This window comes from Enhydra lutris, unplaced genomic scaffold (genome assembly GCF_002288905.1).
Source record: "Enhydra lutris kenyoni isolate GAN:26980312 unplaced genomic scaffold, ASM228890v2 scaffoldscaffold50, whole genome shotgun sequence".
Classification (NCBI taxonomy): Eukaryota; Metazoa; Chordata; class Mammalia; order Carnivora; family Mustelidae; genus Enhydra; species Enhydra lutris.
The window spans coordinates 9133518-9153634 of NW_019154134.1; the positions used below are offsets into that span (position 1 = coordinate 9133518).

The window sequence follows — 20117 nt, forward strand, 5'->3', positions numbered from 1 at the left end:
TAGCTGATCTCCCGCTACCTGAAGTAGTCTCAGCCTGCTACTTCTCCGCCATCTTGACTCACCAAGCCTAAACTCAAATATTTTTTAAAAAATGTTTCTTTTGACTATTAATTCTTTGAAATCTTTAAATATTATTTTGTTATTATGATTTGTTATTATGACTCCCAGTTTTTCTGTTTTTGTTCTTCTCTCCATTAAAATAAGATAGCTTCAGGAAACCATGACCTGTCACTCTTCATACCATGAACACTAAAGAGAAAAGCCACTTAGGATCTGGGAAGCCCTAATAATAATTTTAAATTGCTGTGCAGTACATTTCAGTGTAATGTCTACGTCACTAAAGCAAACCAGCTGTTACGTACCTGATCGAAAGTGCATTCTCACTTGTAATTCATAGGTGAGCCCATAAAATGTACCAATAAAACTGCAGTTCTAAATGCATCAATAAATTGACAGTGTTACTAAGTTCAAGGTGACATTCTTTTAATGTATTTAGGAACTCAGAAGAACATTATTTTATAACTTCCTTTCCTAGATTATTATAACATCTTGGTATGTTTAGTTACTCTTGGCACTTCAGCTAATATTGACCGAAGAAGCTAGTGTGGCTATATTTAAACTCTTATCTTCAGAAGAGTTTCATCACACTCCACAGAATATTTTAGGTATTTTTAAATGACTGAGATCTGTTCTTCTCAGAGCACAATTCAAATTATCTATTTTTTTTCTGTCAAATTATTTTTCCAGTTTTACCCAACTGAATTGAGGGAAATCACTTTTATTTGAAATGACTACTCTGTATTTCTCTTTTGGCCTTGCCTCTTTGAAGCCAGGATGAAATCATGTCAGTGTTTAATATAACCATAAGCCTCCAAGTTGAAATGACAAGTAATCGATTATGACTCTGAGTCTGTATAAGATTGGTGATTAGAGAAACCATATCCTGCCCAAATAAGTTTATTTCATTCTCATTTACCAGATGGTGCCTGTGTCATTGATGTTTTTTTATCACCATTGTTAGAGTGATCTTAATGAGCAGATAAAGAAAAAATATATATATAATGTGTAATAGGGGCCAAATAAATTTGTGTAGCTTGAATTCATTTTTCTCCTGCTCTGTTTAGTGAGGCATAACAATAAGGTGAAGATATTGACCTAACCTTTCATAGAAGAAAGAATGGAAACCAAAGGTGTAGTAACATGAGAGTGGGTCATGCTGGATGTGTCTTAGCTACATTCTTGTGGGATCCCAAAGGATATTTTATAGGGTAACCATATACTTCATATTCTAAATCCAGATGCTTTTGATTTGGGTAAGGCATAACCAAGACTTCGCCAAGTAAACTGACTTGTGTGGTCACCCTCCACACACACACACACACACACACACACATCATATCTTTGGCAGTGCGCTACTGTTCAGTAATTAAGAAACAAATTGGACTGTTTCATCAATAGTTCTCACATGTTCCAAACGATGTAGTGAACACCGAAGGGCCCTCTTCAGTTGAGTGTTGGAACTATGTAATTATATTTCAGGAGAAGTATAAGAGTTATTCAATTCAGGTTTCCTGATTTTTTTTTGACTGAATTGTTTTTGTGTCACTTGAGAATATATAACCTTTCTCCTGATGATGCCTTTAAGGTAAATCCACTAAAGCTTGCCTTTATATAACAGTGTCAAAATGTAAAGTTTAATTAAAAACCTTGCTCCAGTATATTCTGTGTGAACCATTGACATGCTTTGTTGGGAAGGTTCTCCACAGGAGGCGGCAGAGGGAACTGGAGGCCTTACAGCTCCTCCACCTCTGCTCTTCAGTATCAGCAACCACCAGCATGCTCTTGTCCAAATCTAGAATGTCTTCTGCAAACCACAGTGGAAGTGGACTAAAATTTATTTCAAAGCATTTCAATTCTATCATCATAAAGATAGAAATATGTAAAAGCCAACCCTTTGCCCCTTTTTATTATCTGGAGATGGACTATCTGCCTTGCAAGGTTAAACTAGCTATCTGGCTATCCACTTGATTCCAGGGCCATAAATTTCTCTTTTTAAAAGGAAGAATTTCTTACTGAATAAACACATAAAAAAGGTAGCTAAGGGCTCTGGAACTAGGATGTCAGAGTGGTGTTAAATTCCTTGTTTCCGTAAAGATTGTCCCAACAGACTCAAGATCTTTTAAAAGTAAATTTGTGTGATCAAGGACAATTACTATATATGTTGACAAACTATGTTCCAAAGTATATTCCTTGTGATCTTAAAGTTAATTCAAAAAACAGTGTACCAGGGCAAGTAAGTTTGGAGGAAAAATTTAAATACTTTTATTTACTTTTAATTTTTTTAATATTTTATTTATTTATTTGAGAGAGAGAGCAACAGAGTGCCTGCATGCAAGAGCTGGGAGAGGGGGAGAAAGAGAAACAGACTCCTCACTGAGCAGAGAGCACAGTGCAGTACTCTGTCACAGGGTCCTGGGACCATGACCTGAGCTGAAGACAAATTTTAACAGACTGAGTCACCCAGGTGCTCCTGGAAAAAAAATTTTTTTTTTAATATTTTATTTAATTATTTGTCAGAGAGAGAGAGGGAGAGAGAGCAAGCACAGGCAGACAGAATGGCAGGCAGAGGCAGAGGGAGAAGCAGGCTCCCTGATGAGCAAGGAGCCCGATGTGGGACTCGATCCCAGGACGCTGGGATCATGACCTGAGCCGAAGGCAGCTGCTTAACCAACTGAGCCACCCAGGCGTCCCATCTCCTGGAAAAATTTTTATATGCTATTACTCTTTTGGAGATTGACAGTGTCGATATAGCATATTAGTTCCAGAGAAGTCTTGACTTCTAAAAAATCTATTTAATTTATTTAACCTAGTATTTCCCAAAACAATTTGCCAGCGAAGATTTTTTCAGGGAATATTTTATGATACCAAAAGAACTGTGTGATAGTGAAGAAGTGGCATTCCCTAGAACAAAATTGGGAAATTTGGGGACACCTGGGTGGCTCAGTTGTTAAGCATCTGCCTTCGGCTCAGGTCATGATCCCAGGGTTCTAAGATCCAGCCCTGCATTGGGCTCCCTGCTAGGCGGAAAGCCTGCTTCTCCTTCTCCCACTCCCCCTGCTTCTGTTCCCTCTCTTGCTGTGTCTATCTCTGTCAAATAAATAAATAATTTTTTTTTTTAAATTGGGAGATTTTTTTTGAAGATAGTTGAGAAAGGACTGTAACAAAAAAAATCAACAGAGGACTTGAAATGTGGGAAACATTAGGTGATTTGTTTTCATCTTTGTCTCTCATAAGAAAATAAATTGCTCTCACATTTGGGTATTATCCTTGAAATCAGATAACCAGAGAAATAATATGCACAAGGAAATATTAATAAAGATAATACTAAAATATGGGAGAAAACTTATATTTTCATTTTTCTTCTGTTTTTTTTCTCTGAGTGTTAAGAAATAGCTTTTGTAGGGTACCTGGGTGGCTCAGTCATTAAGAGTCTGCCTTCGGCTCAGGTCATGATCCCTGGATCCTGGGATCAACCCCCATATTGGGCTTCCTGCTTGGCAGGAGGCCTACTTCTTCCCTTCCACTCCCCCTGCTATGTTCCCTCTCTCCCTATGTCTCTCTCTGTCAAATAATAAAATCTTTAAAAAAAAAAAAAGAAAAAGAAAAAGAACTGCCTTTTGTAGATCAAAAATGGTCAAATATTTTTAATACCATATTGTTCAACATAATAGATTCTAATATAATTTTTTTTATTGTATGGCAGATAAAAATAAGCACCATGTTATTATTCATGATTATTCAGCAAGCATTTGGCCCAGTTGTGTCAAGCTTGGTATATCTCATTAAAATCCTAAGTGGTGCCTGCTTTATCATATATTTTTATAATTTGTTTATTTTTGTTTTCATTTTAGCCACAAATGTTTCTTATTTGGAGGACTGATTTTTGTCCTAAGTTTTATTTTATTTTATTTTATGTTACGTTATATCATGTCATGTCATGTCATACCATGTTAGAGCATGAGACCAGGGGAGGGGCAGAGGGAGAAGCAGACTCCCCACTAAGCAGGGAGCCAGATGTGCAGCTTGATCCCAAGACCCTGGGTTGATGACCTAAGCCAAAGGCAGATTCTCAACCAACTGAGCCACCCAGGTGCTCCATAAGTTTTATATTTTAAACGGAAAGTGTAACTTTGTATATTTTCTTTGGTGTTAAATAATTTTTCATATATGAAGACTTTGAAAATATATTAATTCACATATTTATGTTCAGGTCATCTTGGTTTTCATTGTTTTTAGGAATGCATGTGTTTTTGAATTACTGTATTAAAGTAAAAAAGATTACTGTTGACTACATTGCTTTAACTTAAGGCGCGCGCGCATGCGTGCGTGTGTGTGTGTGTAGTCCTGGGGAAGGGAAAGCCTGAGAGGAACATATCAGATTCCATAAAATTCACAAGTTTTTCTGTTTCTTTAATAGTCTGTTTCTTTAATAGTCTGGGCAGGCAAGTGAAATTTGAAGAAAATGTAACTGCTGCAACTCAAAGTATATTATTTAGATAAAACCAAAAAGCCTGGTGCTTTTCTTGGGCCTCTTTCATCACTTGCCCTTCCCTGTGACTAATCTGTATTGAGAACATCCTTTGAAGTTTAATCCTTAGTTTCTCTGAAGCAAAATTGTCAGGCATACCCACAGGATAATGAGTAGAAACATGGAGATAGGTCATCAGAGAATATGTGAGGTCAAGTCCATGTGTGGCAGGGAGAACTTGCTGCAGCTTCAGCATATATGTTGCTTCACCTCTAATGACTGTTGCACTAACAATATGCTAAAAGGAATGGACACATTACCCCTACTGACCCACAAAGTTCAGATATTTCAGAATTAGTATTGTCTATCAGTAAACCTACAGAAGGACAGTGGGACTAGATTATGGTCACCAACTAAAATTTGCATTTGAACCAACAGTCCAATTAAGTGAGGCATGATCTCTTATTCCTAGTCTACTAAACTTTCCAAATTCCCCTTAATCTCAAATTTCATCATGAATTACGTGTGAGATTACTTTAATCTCCTTATGTTGATCAAGGAGGAATCCATGAGGGAAAGAAGTCCCATATTATGGTGAAGCCCTTAGCTTATAAAGACTGTGGTAGATCTTCCTTTGTCTGTGTCAGAACTTAGTCCTTCACTTCGCTTTAGCTCTTTTGAACCCTTAACAGCCACCAAAACCAGTAACACTTAAATATCTCAGAAGGCAGGTTTTGGTGAAACACATACTTTTGCCCACATCATCCAAAATATACTTTGTAGAAATGAAGCCAACTTTTGTAATCAGAATTTGAAAATAGGTAAGTCCCCTTTAACTTTCACCTGACAATGAATAGGGCTCATATTCAAATATCTACAGGAACAAAAAGGTGGAGGAGGCAGGTGAGGACCATAGAGAAGGCTTGCCTCCACCAGTTGCCTCCAGTCAGCTCCAGCTATTTGTTGATATGCAGAGATGCAAATCCTGTATTTCCTAATCTTGAAGTCTTTCAAAAGAAGTTGGAAAACTTTGTTTTTATAGCTCCCAATGATTATGTGATAACTCCTTGAAAATGTTTTGAAACCCTCTATGCTCCAAACAAAGGTCTCCTCTCTATCAATTTCCAATCTGGGCTCTTAAGTTTTTCCTTAGCCTTTATATAGATTGTACCTTCCCTTTTCATTTCTCCTAGCTCTTGGCTCAAATCATATCCTCAAAAGCATAATTCTAGAATGGAATTCTATATTCGTATTAGAAGTATTGATCTTCATCCTCAAATACAAATTCCCAGGAAAACAGTTTGCTAATGAGATTTTTTTCTTGAGGTTGACTTTTATATTCAGAAGTGTATGTGGTTTTAAAAACACTGAATCGTATGTATTTAAACTTCTGTTTCTTTGCATTTTTAAGTTTAGCTTTAAAAATTGATTCTAGGGGTGCCTGGATGGCTCAGCGGGTTAAGCCTCTGCCTTCAGCTCAGGTCATGATCTCAGGGTCCTGGGATCGAACCCCACACTGGGCTCTCTGCTCAGCAGGGAGCCTGCTTCCCCCCCACCCCTCTTTGCCTGCCTCTCTGTCTACTTGTGATCTCTCTCTCTGTCAAATAAATAAAAATTTTTTTAAAAAATTGATTCTATTTTTATGCTTCAATAAAATATTTTAAAGAGACATTAATAAATGATCCAATTTAAAAATTAAATTCCCTTAAGTCTTTTATGTTACAATTATAAATATATGACTTCCTTTTAAAATATTATATTGCAGTTGTCTGATGTATCATCAAGAATTCCCAAGTATGTAAACATTCTTATAAATTGAACAAAGTAGGGGCCTCTGGGTGGCTCAGTGGATTAAAGCCTATGCCTTCGGCTCAGGTCATGATCCCAGTGTCCTGCAATCATGCCCCGCATCAGGCTCTCTGCTTGGCGGGGAGCCTGCTTCCCAGTCTCTCTCTGCCTGCCTCTCTGCCTACTTGTGATCTCTCTCTGTCAAATATGTAAAAAAATAAAATAAAAATAAATTGAACAAAGTAAACTTACAGGTTTGAGATATTTAAGTTCTCACACGTTATGCTAGTAAATATAAATGTCCTAAGATTTCATCTTAAAATTCTAAATCCATATGTTACTAAAATTTCACTTTTTAGTTTGGATTATAACACTAACATATTTGTAGTACTAACATATAGTTCTTATGTTAGGCCTACTATGTAGAGATTCTTTAACAAAAAATATTAATTCCATTCTTATTATCTTAAATACCTATGGGGCTAATAGTAAATGTTATAATTAAGAGATATTTAACAACTAAAGAAACTGTTATGTCATCTAAACAATGTTTGTAAGCTAAGCTAGCTAAACTATTATTTACAACACACAGCTATACATATAGAGCAAGATACTACACTACTACTGGAGATGTTGAGGGAACTTTTCAAATCCTATAAATTACTCAGAACATCGCTCAGAGCCCATATAGTCTATATCCCTATGTTTGAGTCATTACCACTGCTGTGCTGGAGCTAGGCTATGCCGGCTCATGAGAACTGATGGCTAAAATTTCAGGAATTAGGAATTGTCCAAGCCAAACAGTTATTAAACACAGCCATTATTAAAATTAAATTATATAAACTCGCTTCTAAGTTATATTAAAAACAAAAGCAATGAATACTCAGAATGCATCACTAATTATTTTACTATATTACTTAAAAATATTATCTATTTCTTAAAGTTACTTACATCTACTCCCTCTGTGTGGTGGAAATACTTTCTAATGAGGTGCTACTGCGCATCTCCCAACTCCACATTCAGTGACATCACACAGGTAGCTTGAAATCAGCCAAGGTGAAAATACCTATAGCACAGAAACTGGCAGCCACAACACATCAAGGCTCTCCCAGCCTCCCAAAGAGCTGGTTGTTAACCAGTTCTCAGTAACTGCTAGTTAAGTCATTATCTAATTCTCTGTCTGCCCTGGCTCTCCCAGACAGCTGTATCCCATGTTATGATTTTGCATTTCCTTAGCTCTTGAAATATTTAAACATCTTCCATGTCATTCTAAGGTTCTTTGAAATTCACATAATCCTGAATGTTTAACATTCTTTCTGTTTAGTAGGACTACACAAATCAGGTAATAAATTGATATTCCAGTTAAATTATTTTGGCATGTTTGGTATGATCCTGGCTTTAAAGGTTATTTTGTTACCATTGTTTCCAAAGCAGTACAAAAGACAGGCATTGTTGACTTTATTTCATTTAGGCCTGCTGCCTGGTTTCCTCTAGTACTAATTTGTTACAGGCCTAAAAGATAAAATTTGTTGTAACCCACATGGTCAGGTTAAAATATCTAATAATTCAGTATTTTGTAGCAGAGATATCTCAGTTAATTTGTTATTTTTATCTTAATTTGGAAGTGAAGTTATTGTACCTCAATCATTAAAATCAATTTCATTTTATATATAACTGTATTATAAAGCTAATCCCAGGGGCAAAATCCATATATCCTTTTCAGTTGAATTCCAAACATTGCTGAACCATGATATTAGATTCCAACACTGCATATGGGAGTTAAACTTTTTAATTTGAATTCTCTAATATAACTAAATTGTGGTAATTCAAACAGAGATGCTTTCCATTACTAAAGTTAATAAGGCATAAAGAAGTGCTAGAACAAACCATGAATCTAAGCTTATACAGCCTAGAATCCCTTGCAAGTCAAGAAGAAAGAAAATCAAATCTACAGGTTTCTGTTTATAGAAGAATTTCAAAACTTAGAAATATACTGACTCTGTCATACATGGAATTGCTATAAAATACCAACACTGATTTGTGTACCTTATGAAAAAATATATCTTACTCATTTTTAGTCACCCAATCTTCATTAAATTAAAATCCCTGTAATGTAAAAAAGGTCTGATGATGATTCAAATCACAGAGACCTAAAGCAAAATGATTCCCGCCCCTCACCCTGTTCTTTTCCTCCTCCAAGCTTCTACTGCCTGTCAACCTCCTGCCTAGAGAACCACAGCTCTTAGCACTTTGGTCACTTTGGGACTGACTGACGAAAAGAAGAGGTACAGATGGGCATGAAATTAATGGAAGGCAAAAGGAAGAAGAAAGGTAGGTCATTCTTGGGCTGTTAAAGCTCAGATGCATCCCTGCCCTTTCCCTGCTTTGTTTTACAATATAAGAATGACCCCTGCAACTACATTTCTTGGGCTTCTTTTCCCTTGGCTTCCGGTTCATTTGGTCAGTAGGAGACTGAAGGGCAAAAAGAAGGAAGAATCCAGGATATTTTGTCCCCATTCTTTCTCAGCCAGATTTGTGCGGGAGTCATCTCAAGTCGTGACTACCTCTGTTTCACGATTTCAGACCCCTGGTAGGCAGTAACCGGAACTCTGATTTCTGCCGGAGAGCCCCAGTTCTGAAGTGCATTATTACCGCTTTCCCTTGGGAGTTCTCCCAGCCACAGGAATAGTAGTGGTTTCCTGGACTACCTCATCCTCCCCCACCCCCACCTCCACCCCCACCCCCATTAGGCTCTTCCTTCCTCTTTATAACCAATGACTGCCATTAAATTCCTTCTCTTTGGAAGCGCTAAAATGATTTTTGTATTCCTGACTGGACATGACTGACAGAGAGAGACCGGAAGGGGGAAAATGAGTCAGGTGTTTCTTTCCTAGGTAACCAGGGTTACTGCTGTTATGAGTGTGGAAGGAGGCAGGGGAAACAGAAGAAGAAAGGGAGCAAATATTTGCTGAGCACCCTTGGTGTGCAAGTGCTTTATGATCATCTCCACAGATGAGGAAGCAGAAGCTGAGAGACGTCAGGTATTTATGGGATCACATTGTTAATACATGGCTGTATTCCATTTCCACTGGAGTGTGCTTCTTCCCTAGCAAACGTAGGGTTACTTTCAAAAATTGCTCTTGAAGGGCTGAGGGGACTAAGATATAAAAGCAGAAAATGTCAGATAACCTGGGATCTGGATTCCTGTCATGGCCACACTGAAGTTAGCTGAAGGTAGTTGTTACTATGCATCAGAACAAGTTCATCTTTAAAAATTGCCTTTTGTCTCAGCATATACTCTGCCAGGATTTGGGCTGGCTAACTGAGAAACATTCTTGAGGTTCGAAGATGTTCATTAAGCACATCTGCTATTTTGGAATTGTTTTTATGGAATTCAGGGGCCTTTTGTATAGGAAAGTATAATTTATCTGGGAATTTCTTCTCCTTCCCTCACTGCAAAGGTTCATCAACATTGTCACATTTTATATAGCTGGACTTAGTAAAAAAAAAAAAAAAAGAAAGAAAAAATCTAGGTAGAGGGGATGAAAGAGACTCACCATCCTATGTGCTCACATCTACTCCTATGATATTACTTCAAACCTGGTTACTTCCAAATCTTGCTTCTCTCCCGTTTTCTGGACCTCTGATGTCCTCACACAAGTCTAATTGAACATGTCCTATACTCACTGTATTTTCCTGAATATTGTGGTTCTCCCTTTTATGTTCCTAATTTATTTCAGTTACTGGCCCCGTAGTACAACATGATACCTCCCCTTGACTGCTCTGCCAGTCATCCCAACCCCCACCCACTCCCTCAGACTGCACACTCAGTCAGGTGCCAAATCCTGTTAAGATCAGCTAAGTCACTCCCAAATCTGTCTTCATTCATTCATTCATTCATTCATTATTTCACTACTATATGGCAGGCCTGGGATTCAGGTGTGAGAATACTAAAATAAACCAGATAGGCTAAAGGAGATACTTCCTGCCTAATTCTGTATGCTCTTTTGCAGTTTGTCCTTTCTCACCTGGGTCCCACCATTAATCTCTCTACTGTTTGGGTTGTCTTTCTCCATCTTCTTCGCAACCCATTTTACCTATGCCCCTAGAACGCATTTTGTAAAACTAAAATAGAAGGTCACTTTCTTCCTTAAGTTCTTTCAGTAACTACGCATAGCCTTCGGTGCAGCCTAAATGTCTTGGCATGACACAGTGGGACACATCACATCTGTTTCTTCCAGCCTTTACCTGTGATGCTTCAAAGCCACACACGCACTCCCGCAAACTCTCTGACATCTGCGTCTGTTACTTCCACTGCTTAGAATGCCCTTCCCTGTCTCACATTTCTGTTTAACCCCCACCCATTTTTCTAAACCCAGTAAGAGACAGTCTTCTTCTTTGGAATCTATTCTCCAAGTCCACCCCATGCCTGGGGCTCCTTCCTTAGGATACCTGTTCTTGGTTCCCACAACACTCAGTGCATACATACCTTTATCATAATATCATGGCACACTTATCAGATTAGTAGGTAAATGCACTGTCTCCTCCACTGTGTTGGGACTTCCTTGAGGGCAGGGAGAGGCTCGGTTTCATCCTGCATCTCCAGTGCCAGGCCCGGATCTGCACATAGTAGATGTTCAAGAGTGAATAGGTAAATACTTTATGAAAATGTGAAGTAATGTACACTGTGAAACTCACAAGGAAAGACCATTTCTTGCTCTTTGCAAACTCCTACTATTTTTTCCTCTGCTCGTAAAAATAGAAACAGATCCTGTTTTTGCACACCTCCCTATCAGTGTAGTTATCTAGTATTCTTTCACTATGAGTATAAGCCCTTTAACCACGGTGAAGTTGTGTAGGTGACCAGAGAACTCCAGCCAGTCAAGTTGTTCTGGGACCTGTTAACTATCCCTAACAAATTCCCCAGATGTGACTGAATTATTAACAAGGTAGAACAGGTACAGTGTTCGTAAGAATTTTAGAAAAATGTGAAAGTACCACCCACATTTCTATACTAGTACAGGACTCCAGTGTCCACAGAGCCTAATATATTAGGGTGCTGCTTTTTGCAGGACAGTATTTCCCTTACTGGGATTAAAGTTGAACAGATACGTATTTGCATCTCATACAGGTCACTGAAAGTTCAGATTAACAGAAGGAGCAGCTTTTTATACCTGCCCAAGAGTAGATCCCACTGAAAAACAATCTCAGATTGGCCTCTTGGAGAGTTTGACAGTGTAAATGATGGGCTTAAACCATAGGTTGATTCCTTGACCATTCCTCATCCACCATGCACCCACCCGAAGGAAAATAAAATGACTTATTTACAAAGTGCTTCCCACTACTGAATGGTGTTCTTAGTAGTGCCAGCGGCACCGGAAGTGTTTAGGCAGGTTTAAGCTGAGTAATACATTTAGGTGGTGCAAGTACTATAAAGCATAGAGTTTTGCCCATATTAAGATAAGCTTCCTGTACCTACTGACACATAACAGAGGTCTGTTTACACAGGATGACTCTGGCTTTCAGCTCCAAGCTAAATGAGCTTTAAGGAAATACTTCAGAGAAATTGGCTGTGGATTTAGTAGGAGTGCTAGATTTTGGTTGTTAACAAGAGTAGTATTTTTGTTACAATCTTCTCTTCTCAAGCTAGATCTACCCAAAAATGTTAGATTGTACTTCAGATGTTAAGGATTTACTTCCTAAATTAAAAATTAAAAAAAAAAAAAAGAAAAAAGAAACAAAACAACTAAAAAATCTAACTTCTAACATGCTTCTATACTCGATGTCAGGCCAAAGAGTGCCAAGAATCTGTGATCAAAGAATGTTGCAATTCAGTGATGCACCATACCAAAGACAGGAGACTGCTGTTTTTGCTTTTTCATACACTTTATTGCCAACGGTTTAAAATGGTCAACATAAAAAAAAAGACATTTTGATAATAAATACTGCTCTTTTGGCTGTAATAAATAAAAAGTTTATTAACAAGGAATGCACTTTTCCAGCCACAAATGTCTTCAAAAATTAACCAAAAAAAATTATATATGGCCATAGTTCACAGTTGAGTAGCCAAAAGCTGCTCCAATTACAGCCTTTAAACAACATGGGAGCTTCCTCCCTTTCCCTCCCCTTTGGGAAGTATATTCACAGTTCCAAGTCCTCTGTCTGAAATGCTCTCAACAGAGAGAAGAGTCAATGCACCTTTCTGCAAAATTGTCTGAAACACCTTTTAAAACAGGTACGTCAAGGAAAACTGCATTCTGGTTCACTCTCAGATCGTCCAAAGTTCAGAACTGTATGCCTCAGCCTGGTCTGGCTCCATCTAGTCCTTCAGGCCCTAGAGGAATTGTTTTCGTACCACCACCTGTCCATCTTTTTCAACATGCTGTAGACCATCTGACTGGCTTCCCTGTAGATCTCACAGTGGAAAAGAGGCGTCCCATAGGGTCCATTCAAGAAGTCTTTCAATTACATCTCTGTAAGAGCATGTTCAGAGCATATTCCATTCGATGCTTTAATTCTAACGAACAGCCAGACATCAGCAGAGTTGTCAGTCTGAATGTTGTAGATATCCTGTCCTCGTTGATGTAAGTGAGAAGATATTCTTCATTTTGGCTACAGATGATTATTTTCGTATGATCATGGTAGAAATTCACCTTTCAAAAGGAGACATAGACATTAGACATCTCTAAATATTCAAGAATTAGACAACTGTGACCAACAATTAAATGGCTGGATAAAAACCACTTTTTGTGACCTAAATACACACATTGCTGAAAGGTTCACTTACCTGAAAGGTGCCATCATTGAAGAGCATCATTAAGGCCTTATCAGATTTTAGCCACTGAAGGAGGTAGAGCCAAAGTCTTCGGATATTGGTAACACTAGGCAGATCTCCACCATCCATGAGGTTCTCCTCCATGTAATGAGAGAAGTATTTGAGCACCGTCACTTGACTAATGAATTGTTCAGGGGCATCTGTTGCAGGGAAAACAGAGCACTGGCCAAGCTCTGCATAATAGTGAACTGTTCTGAAGAACAGGAACCATAGGGAGATAAGAGAAACAAAACAGAAGCCATTAGTCACTGTTTTTAGGTTTCTTTAGTGCAAGACTAAAGAAGTGGCAGGATTTTATTAACTGGATGTACTTACTTTTTATCTGGAAGCAAGCTCATGTGAGCACCATTGTTGAAAAGGACACCTACAGTGTGGTCTGAGAGCTGGTACCCAAAGCCGTATTTGTTAGAGTAATCGACCCATTTGGTGACCCACTGAAAGGAAGTGCTCAGCTGCTCTTTGGGAATGCAGTCAGCTTCTGGCATGTTTTCTAGACATCCTCGAAGGACTCTTGCTACTGTGTCTGCAACACTGCCCATGGTACTGTCCTCAAGGCCTGAAAAGTCAGGGGAAAAATATAAAATAATTAACAATAAGACCTTGGGCTTTGGTGGCTGCTAATTTTCCCTCCACGACTTCAAAGAACAGAAGTCTCAAAACTGTTCCTTGCCTTTTCCCAAATCCTCTGATTTTGCTGCTTCTATGTTAAATTGGGCCACAAAACAAATGGACTCCACTTACTTAGTATTAAGCACTGGCATTGATAGTTCCATGTAAAATGCCACTGACAGCTACTTACACTCACTGCTACTGCTGCAGCTGCCAAGAGTCCCTCGGACGATCATGCGAATAGCATCTCCCATCTGCTGCTTATTTTCTACTGCAGGAGTTCCAGATCTGGCGACTGTAGTGGTAGGTGGCTGGAGCTCCTAAAAAAGACAATGAGTCAAGCATCTACAATTCATTTAAGATTGAGAATTCTAGGTTAAGGTGAGATTGTGGCAATTGCTGGGAAAGCTGATCAAAAAGCAATGGGTGCAAAAGGTGTTTCAGGGATTCGAGTGCATGCATTGTTGAAATGAAAAACAAAATCTTTCCTTTTAAATGGATGGAAGAAAAGCTTTAAGTTTTAAACTTAAACATTTTTGAATCGTAATAATCATAACCCATGTGATGATTAGCAAAGAGCAGGAATGATACAAAGTGTTTATATCTATTTTATTCTTTTCCAGCATACCTCATCTGTCCTGTGTTTGCTGGGTTGCTGAGTTATTGAAGTCTTTTTCAAATCATGCCTAAGCTTGTAAATTTCTTCATCCTCTTTAGACACTCTATCTGTAAATCAAAGACAAGAATTATGAGCATTAGTCTATGCTAACAAGGTAGGAAGAGAGCTAGCCACATTTCCTCCTTTTGCATTAATAACCAGCTTATGAGCATTCAAGGCAAAACCGGCATTTTATCATTACCATCAGCTGCAATTATGCAAGAAGCACACTTTGTGTATGAAAAACAACAACAACAACAAAAAAAACCCCTATCCATCCCATTTTGCAGTGCAGATTTATCATGCTATAACAAGTTTAACAGTATTCAAACATACCAACTGTTATGCTAACATAAAAACATTCTTTTAACTAAATTATCAAATTTAAATAGAATACTGGATACAGAAAAGCAGAAGTCTTATAACTTACTATGTGTGTCAATATATCTTGCTTTGTCTTTTTTGCCACCAAAAAGAGCAGCAGCTGCTTTCTTAAAGAAATTCTTAGCCGGGCTTGACAAGTGGAAATCTGGAACTGTATGACAACAGCTAGAAGAGAGTCTGTCTGGAGTAAAGCCCTGCGGAGTACCAGAAAAGATTTTTAGTAGCCAGTTGGTTGAATAACTGTGATCAATTGCACAGAATAAAAAGACACAAGAAACGTGCCAACCTGCAAAAAAAATTCATGTCGAATGATGTCATCCAAACTGGGACGATCCTCTGGATTCTTGGACAACATGCTAGCTATTAGATGCTTAGCAGGAGCCAGCAATGAAGATGGCATTGTATACCTTGCTTCTCTTATGCACCTGTAAGTTTCTTTCAAATTTGTCGTTTCAAAGGGGGGTCTTCCTAGTAACATTGTATACCTGTGTGCAAACGAACACTTCTTTAGGAATGGTAACAAAGCAACACTCTTCGACTGTTAAATTCTAAATACAAATTTGCTTTTTTATAATTTTGGTGCCTTTACTTACATTACACAACCTAAGGCCCAAATGTCTGATTCACAGCCATGTCCTTGCTTGTTGAGGACTTCAGGAGAGAGGTAATTTGGAGTACCACATATTGTTCTGGAAAAACAAAACAGGAAGATCTCATTAAGAATGGTCCTACTGTCTACACTTAGTTCTCTGGATAAAAACCTCTGAAGTATTGTATTCCTATTTAATTCCTATTTAGAAAAATTTGACTTTTTAATTTTTGGCACCTCAACAATTAACATTTGACCGAGTGAATAATTTTTTTAATATGTGCGCAGTTTTCTTCAACTACATGACAAAGTGTTTTTAACCAACTGAGACCAAATACAGCATAGCATTTGTGTAACATATCAGGCAAATGTGAGACAAATTTCTTTCATAATCAACCCATAGGCATAAGGTACTCTGCATAGTTCATAGTGGGCACTTACTCTTTCCATGGATTAACATTATCATGGTTTGTGGATGTTAGTATCAATGGACCTTCTCCAAAACATTTGGAAAAAAAATAAGGGCATCTTTGTAAAATCCTGTCAGGATGTATCTTTCTGACTCTTACCTCCTTCTGTGTTCCAAGGGTTCCAGCCTGGCTGCCAAACCGAAGTCCCCGACTTTTAATTCCATGGCTTCATTAATAAAAAAGTTCCCTGGATGATAAACAAAACAAAACCTGAATCCCCTTGAAAAAATGTTCTAACCGAATACACACACATTCTTTGGAGGCAGGCAATCAGGTGTTTACTATGAAAGTCACCGATTCAAAAAGGAGATTGCATAGGCTAGATCCCGATTAAGAACATTAATACATAACAAGGAAGACAGAGGAGAAAACACCTATCTTTAAGGCAAAAGTCAGTGTTTGGAATAAAGGGCTTACCTAGTTTGAGATCTCTGTGTAAGATTTCTTGTTCATGAAGGTACTTTAGTCCAGACACAATCTGCCTGAGGTAGTATCGGACTTCTGGCTCTGTCAACACCTTCCTTGCTTTCAAGATATGAGCCATGGACTAGGAAGAGGAGAAGGGAAAAAGAGAATCTGTCAAACAAAGTTATCAAAATCAGTAGTTTTCCTTTTGCAGGTTGAGTGATGAAAGTTAACACTGCAATATAATAATTGCCACCACAGCTAAAATCCCAGATAAAACACAATCTGAATCCCATTTCAGTTTGGGGGAAGTAAATGGACTCAAACAGGAGTTAAAGCTTACCCTTCGACTGCAGTATTCCAAGAGAATGTAAATGTTTTCTTTGTCCTCAAAGTAGTGGTAAAACTGCACTACATGCTTATGATGAAGGATTCTGTGAAGCTCTATTTCTTTGTCAATCTGAAAGAAAAAGCAAGATAAGGCTGATGAGCCTCCTGTCACCTTCTGTAAGCCAGTTGCTTACACATGCAGAAGACATTTTCTTAACAGGGAAGGGCCATCCCTGCACACAAAGAAAATACTTTAGTCAACAGTCATACACACCTTTTCCCTTTGATGAGGTTTAGCTACTCTGCTATGAGGAATAATTTTTGCAGCATAGACTTTGTTGTTTGTCAAATCTGTCATCTCGTAACATTTGGCAAAGCCACCCTGAAACAAAGCCGAGACAGTATTGAGTGTGGCAGAAAAATGGACAGCAGATATTTTTAAAAATATTTTTAAAATTAGGGAAGCAAAATTACAGGGAAGTAAGGGTGGACAGACATGTGCTCTGTACTTTTTAAAAGCTCCTTTAAGAAAGGAAAAGCATTCCTGAAAACAGTGAAACAGTTCCCCTTCTCCCTTTACAAAGAGGAGCTTTATGGAGGGGGCTGGGAGCAGGGAGATGAAAAATAATGTCTTAAGAGACCGGTCAGGAAAATTCCCTGCGGAGCAGGTGGAGGAAGCTAGGGGCTGGAGCAGACAGCCCTCGCTTCTGGCCTCACGATCAATTTCTTTGGGCCGCGGGAGGCACTTGGAGCCGTGGCTAAGGATGTAAAGCCGATCCGGCGCTGTCAGCGTACAAAAGCCAGAGCAGGGCAGGTGAACACCCACGTCCCGCCGAGATCGGAGGGCCCTGAGAAGCCAAGACGCTGGGACTCAGGGTCCAGCCGGCTCGGGGGCTACCCGGCAGACCTCCCTCCCATCAGGAAGCCGGGCGCCCGCCGCTCATCACCTTTCCCAGCACTTTGCCCCGGCAGTAGCGCTTTCCCGTCGTGGGGTCCACGATAATCCGCGAGATCTCGGCCCCCGAGTGCGAGTGGTGGTGATGGTGGTGGGGGGCCGCCGGCTGTCCCTGCGCCTGGGGCTGCGGCTGCTGCGGCTCCTCGGGGGGCTGCTGCGGCCGCTTCTTCTTCGAGTCCCCGCCACAAGCCTTCCCCAGCGCCTGCTCGCACATCTTGGTGCTAGCGGCCGGCTGGTAGGTGATAGTCCGCAAGAGCTCCATCGTCGCCTCACGGCCAGGCACCTCCGAGGTGCGGACACACGTCCGAGCTGGCCCTTGCCCTCGAGCCCCCGCCTCCTACAACAACCCGCGCCCGACGTCCGCGTACACTTGTGAGAGTGCGAACGCTCGGTCGAGTCTTATATACGGCGAAGAGAGGGGCGGAGAATGCAAACGGGATGCGACGTCACGGGCGACGCCCCGCCCGCCGGCCGCCGGAGCGCGCGACACCCGTCTCCAGGTCGGAGCTGGCCGGCCGCGTCCCGCTGGCGACCGGCGTGGCGACGGGGACCGGCCAACCTCGGGGAGGGCTCGCCGCCGCGGGCAGGCCAGCAAAGGGGTGCGGCGGTCCCGGGACCGCCACCCCATTCACTCCTCGAATGCTCCGAGGTTCTGGGTTTGAAATGGAAACCCGAAGGCTAGCGCCCGGCCCTAGCCCCTCCCTCAAGTCCGCCCTCGCCCCGCCCCGCTCGCCGGGTGTCCCCGCGGTGAGGTGTGGGAGACCAGCCGGGCGCTCTGCTAACGCAGGTCCCCTCCCCCGCACGGTCCTTCCTGACCGGCCCGCAACCTCACGCCTCCAGTCAGGTGTGACTGTGTCCGGAGTCCCCTGCCCAGGCACGTGAGGCCTCACCTTGCCGTCTGGAGGCCTCGGTGCTGCCTCCCGCCGGCCCCGCCACCAACCAGCACTGCTTCCCAGCGTTTTTACCCCACCAGCTCGCTTCTGGTTGGGGCTGCGAGGTAGCCCTGCAGAGCTAAGCGTTTCGGGCTCCCCGCCGCTTCTAAATGAGGTGGTCCCAGACCCTGGTGTGACTGTTGACGAGTCCCGCTTAGGCCTGTTTCACCTCTGCCGATCACTCTAGAGCGGGTCTTTGTAGGAGGTCAGGCCCTTAACCTTGGAGAGGAAGCCCGCGCCCTGGCGAAGTCTTCCCCCTTCAGGCTGCTCTAGGACTGGGGAGCAAGGCCGTCATCTCCTGGGCTGTTCCAGAAGTGCAGGCACTGGTCTGAGTGGGCAGCGGTTAATAAAGACACCGGCCTTGTTTGACAGTAAGTTGTGTTAAAAGCGCTCCTGGCGCTAATTATGGTTTACCGTCGAAGTCATCTCTCACTTCTTATTTGGAAGGGGTTATGCACAATGCGTCCTTTAAAGGCTCAGGAAGTCACCTGGCTGCCCTGGTGCTGGGGGAGGGAATGCAAGGCCTCCTCCCCTGCAGGGGCATTGGTAGCATGAAAGGAGGATCAGAGGCTAATGAGCCACAACATGGCTCAGTTCCCAGTCCCAGATTCTACTCTTCATCTTGGCTGACCCAGGAACACCTTTTCATCCTGCTCTAGTGCCAACAGTGTAACATTTCTTGAGCGCTAAGGTACAAGGCACCGTGTATAGGTTTCTGAAATGCCTCTGTCATCCTGCAACGGTTCTGACTGGGAAATACTGCTGTTCCCACTTTACAGACGAGGAAACTGGGGTTTAGTGAACGGTTCCATGTGTATGTTAGGAGACCACCCAAGGTATGTTACTGAGCGGTAGACACATCTTTTTGTCCCAGTTAACAAGATGTGCTCAACTATTTTTTGATACTAAATGCCAATGCTAGTGACATTACTGGGTTAGATGAACCCCTGGAAGGTACTTACAAAAAGGGTTTCCTCCAGCCCACTACCAAGTTGAGGTATCCACGGCATGGATGAAACAAGCATTTTCAGAGACATTCTGTGTCAAACACTTCCAGCCTAAGGGAGGATGGAGGCTTCACTGGCATTACTGAGTAGAAAGGGAAAGGCTTTTTGATTCTTTGAACAGCTGAGGGCAAGCACAGGCATGTTTCTCCTAAGTGAAAGTAGACTTCGCTCCCAAGATGATCAGGGCTGATAGGGGGGTGAGGGTGGGGGTGGGGGTAGAAATGAAGATTTACATAATCCTCCCCTTTAATAACCCTGGGGGTGACCTTTGCTCCCCAGATGGATGCAGACCTGTTCACTACCCTGCCTCAGGCTTGCTGGTTAGAAAAGACCACCTGAACTTCCAAGAGCATTTTACACCACACCCTTCTTTTATTATTGGTGGATAGTGAACTTTTTCATTTGTCTATGGCCTTCTGAGAGGAAAGGACTGTGAAGCACAGATTGTCAGGGTATTTTTCATTACTATTTCACGTCTTTAGTTACCATATACTCTTGTCTGTATTTTTGCCAAGTGTACTTCAGCACTCGATGGACTGTGGAATATTCCATATGAAATTCAGGTCTACCCTCCAGACCGTTCTGGTATTTACTAAATAAGGTGAACATTGAATGTGTGTTCTGAGA

At 41.0% G+C, this 20117-nt stretch overlaps 1 protein-coding gene across 2 annotated transcripts; it reads right to left on the bottom strand.

The window, feature by feature from the left end:
* Positions 1 to 12212: 12212 nt before the first annotated feature.
* On the bottom strand, positions 12213 to 17830 carry LOC111156928 (polo like kinase 2). Of its 2 annotated transcripts, XM_022518076.1 has the most exons (14): positions 17652 to 17830; positions 17544 to 17609; positions 16871 to 16978; positions 16610 to 16726; positions 16279 to 16408; positions 15961 to 16048; positions 15396 to 15491; positions 15089 to 15287; positions 14849 to 14996; positions 14389 to 14486; positions 13951 to 14080; positions 13467 to 13707; positions 13104 to 13344; positions 12213 to 12969 (listed from the first exon to the last, which is right to left on the bottom strand). In XM_022518076.1, exons 1-14 carry the CDS (start codon positions 17811 to 17813, stop codon positions 12778 to 12780), a joined length of 2016 nt encoding a protein of 671 aa, XP_022373784.1. In that variant the 5' UTR covers positions 17814 to 17830; the 3' UTR covers positions 12213 to 12777. The 2 variants fall into 2 exon arrangements, with proteins under 2 accessions (XP_022373784.1, XP_022373783.1); XM_022518075.1 differs by having other exon boundaries at positions 17544 to 17830.
* Between the last annotated feature and the right edge of the window lie 2287 nt (positions 17831 to 20117).

Excerpts from the sequence above, each read along its gene's own strand:
- LOC111156928 (XM_022518075.1), bottom strand. The coding sequence starts at position 17,813 with ATGGAGCTCTTGCGGACTATCACCTACCAGCCGGCCGCTAGCACCAAG. Across the intron at positions 16,979-17,543 it reads GGGGCAAAGTGCTGGGAAAG|GGTGGCTTTGCCAAATGTTA; the intron begins GTGATGAGCGGC and ends GCTTTGTTTCAG. Across the intron at positions 16,409-16,609 it reads TGGAATACTGCAGTCGAAGG|TCCATGGCTCATATCTTGAA; the intron begins GTAAGCTTTAAC and ends TCCTCTTCCTAG.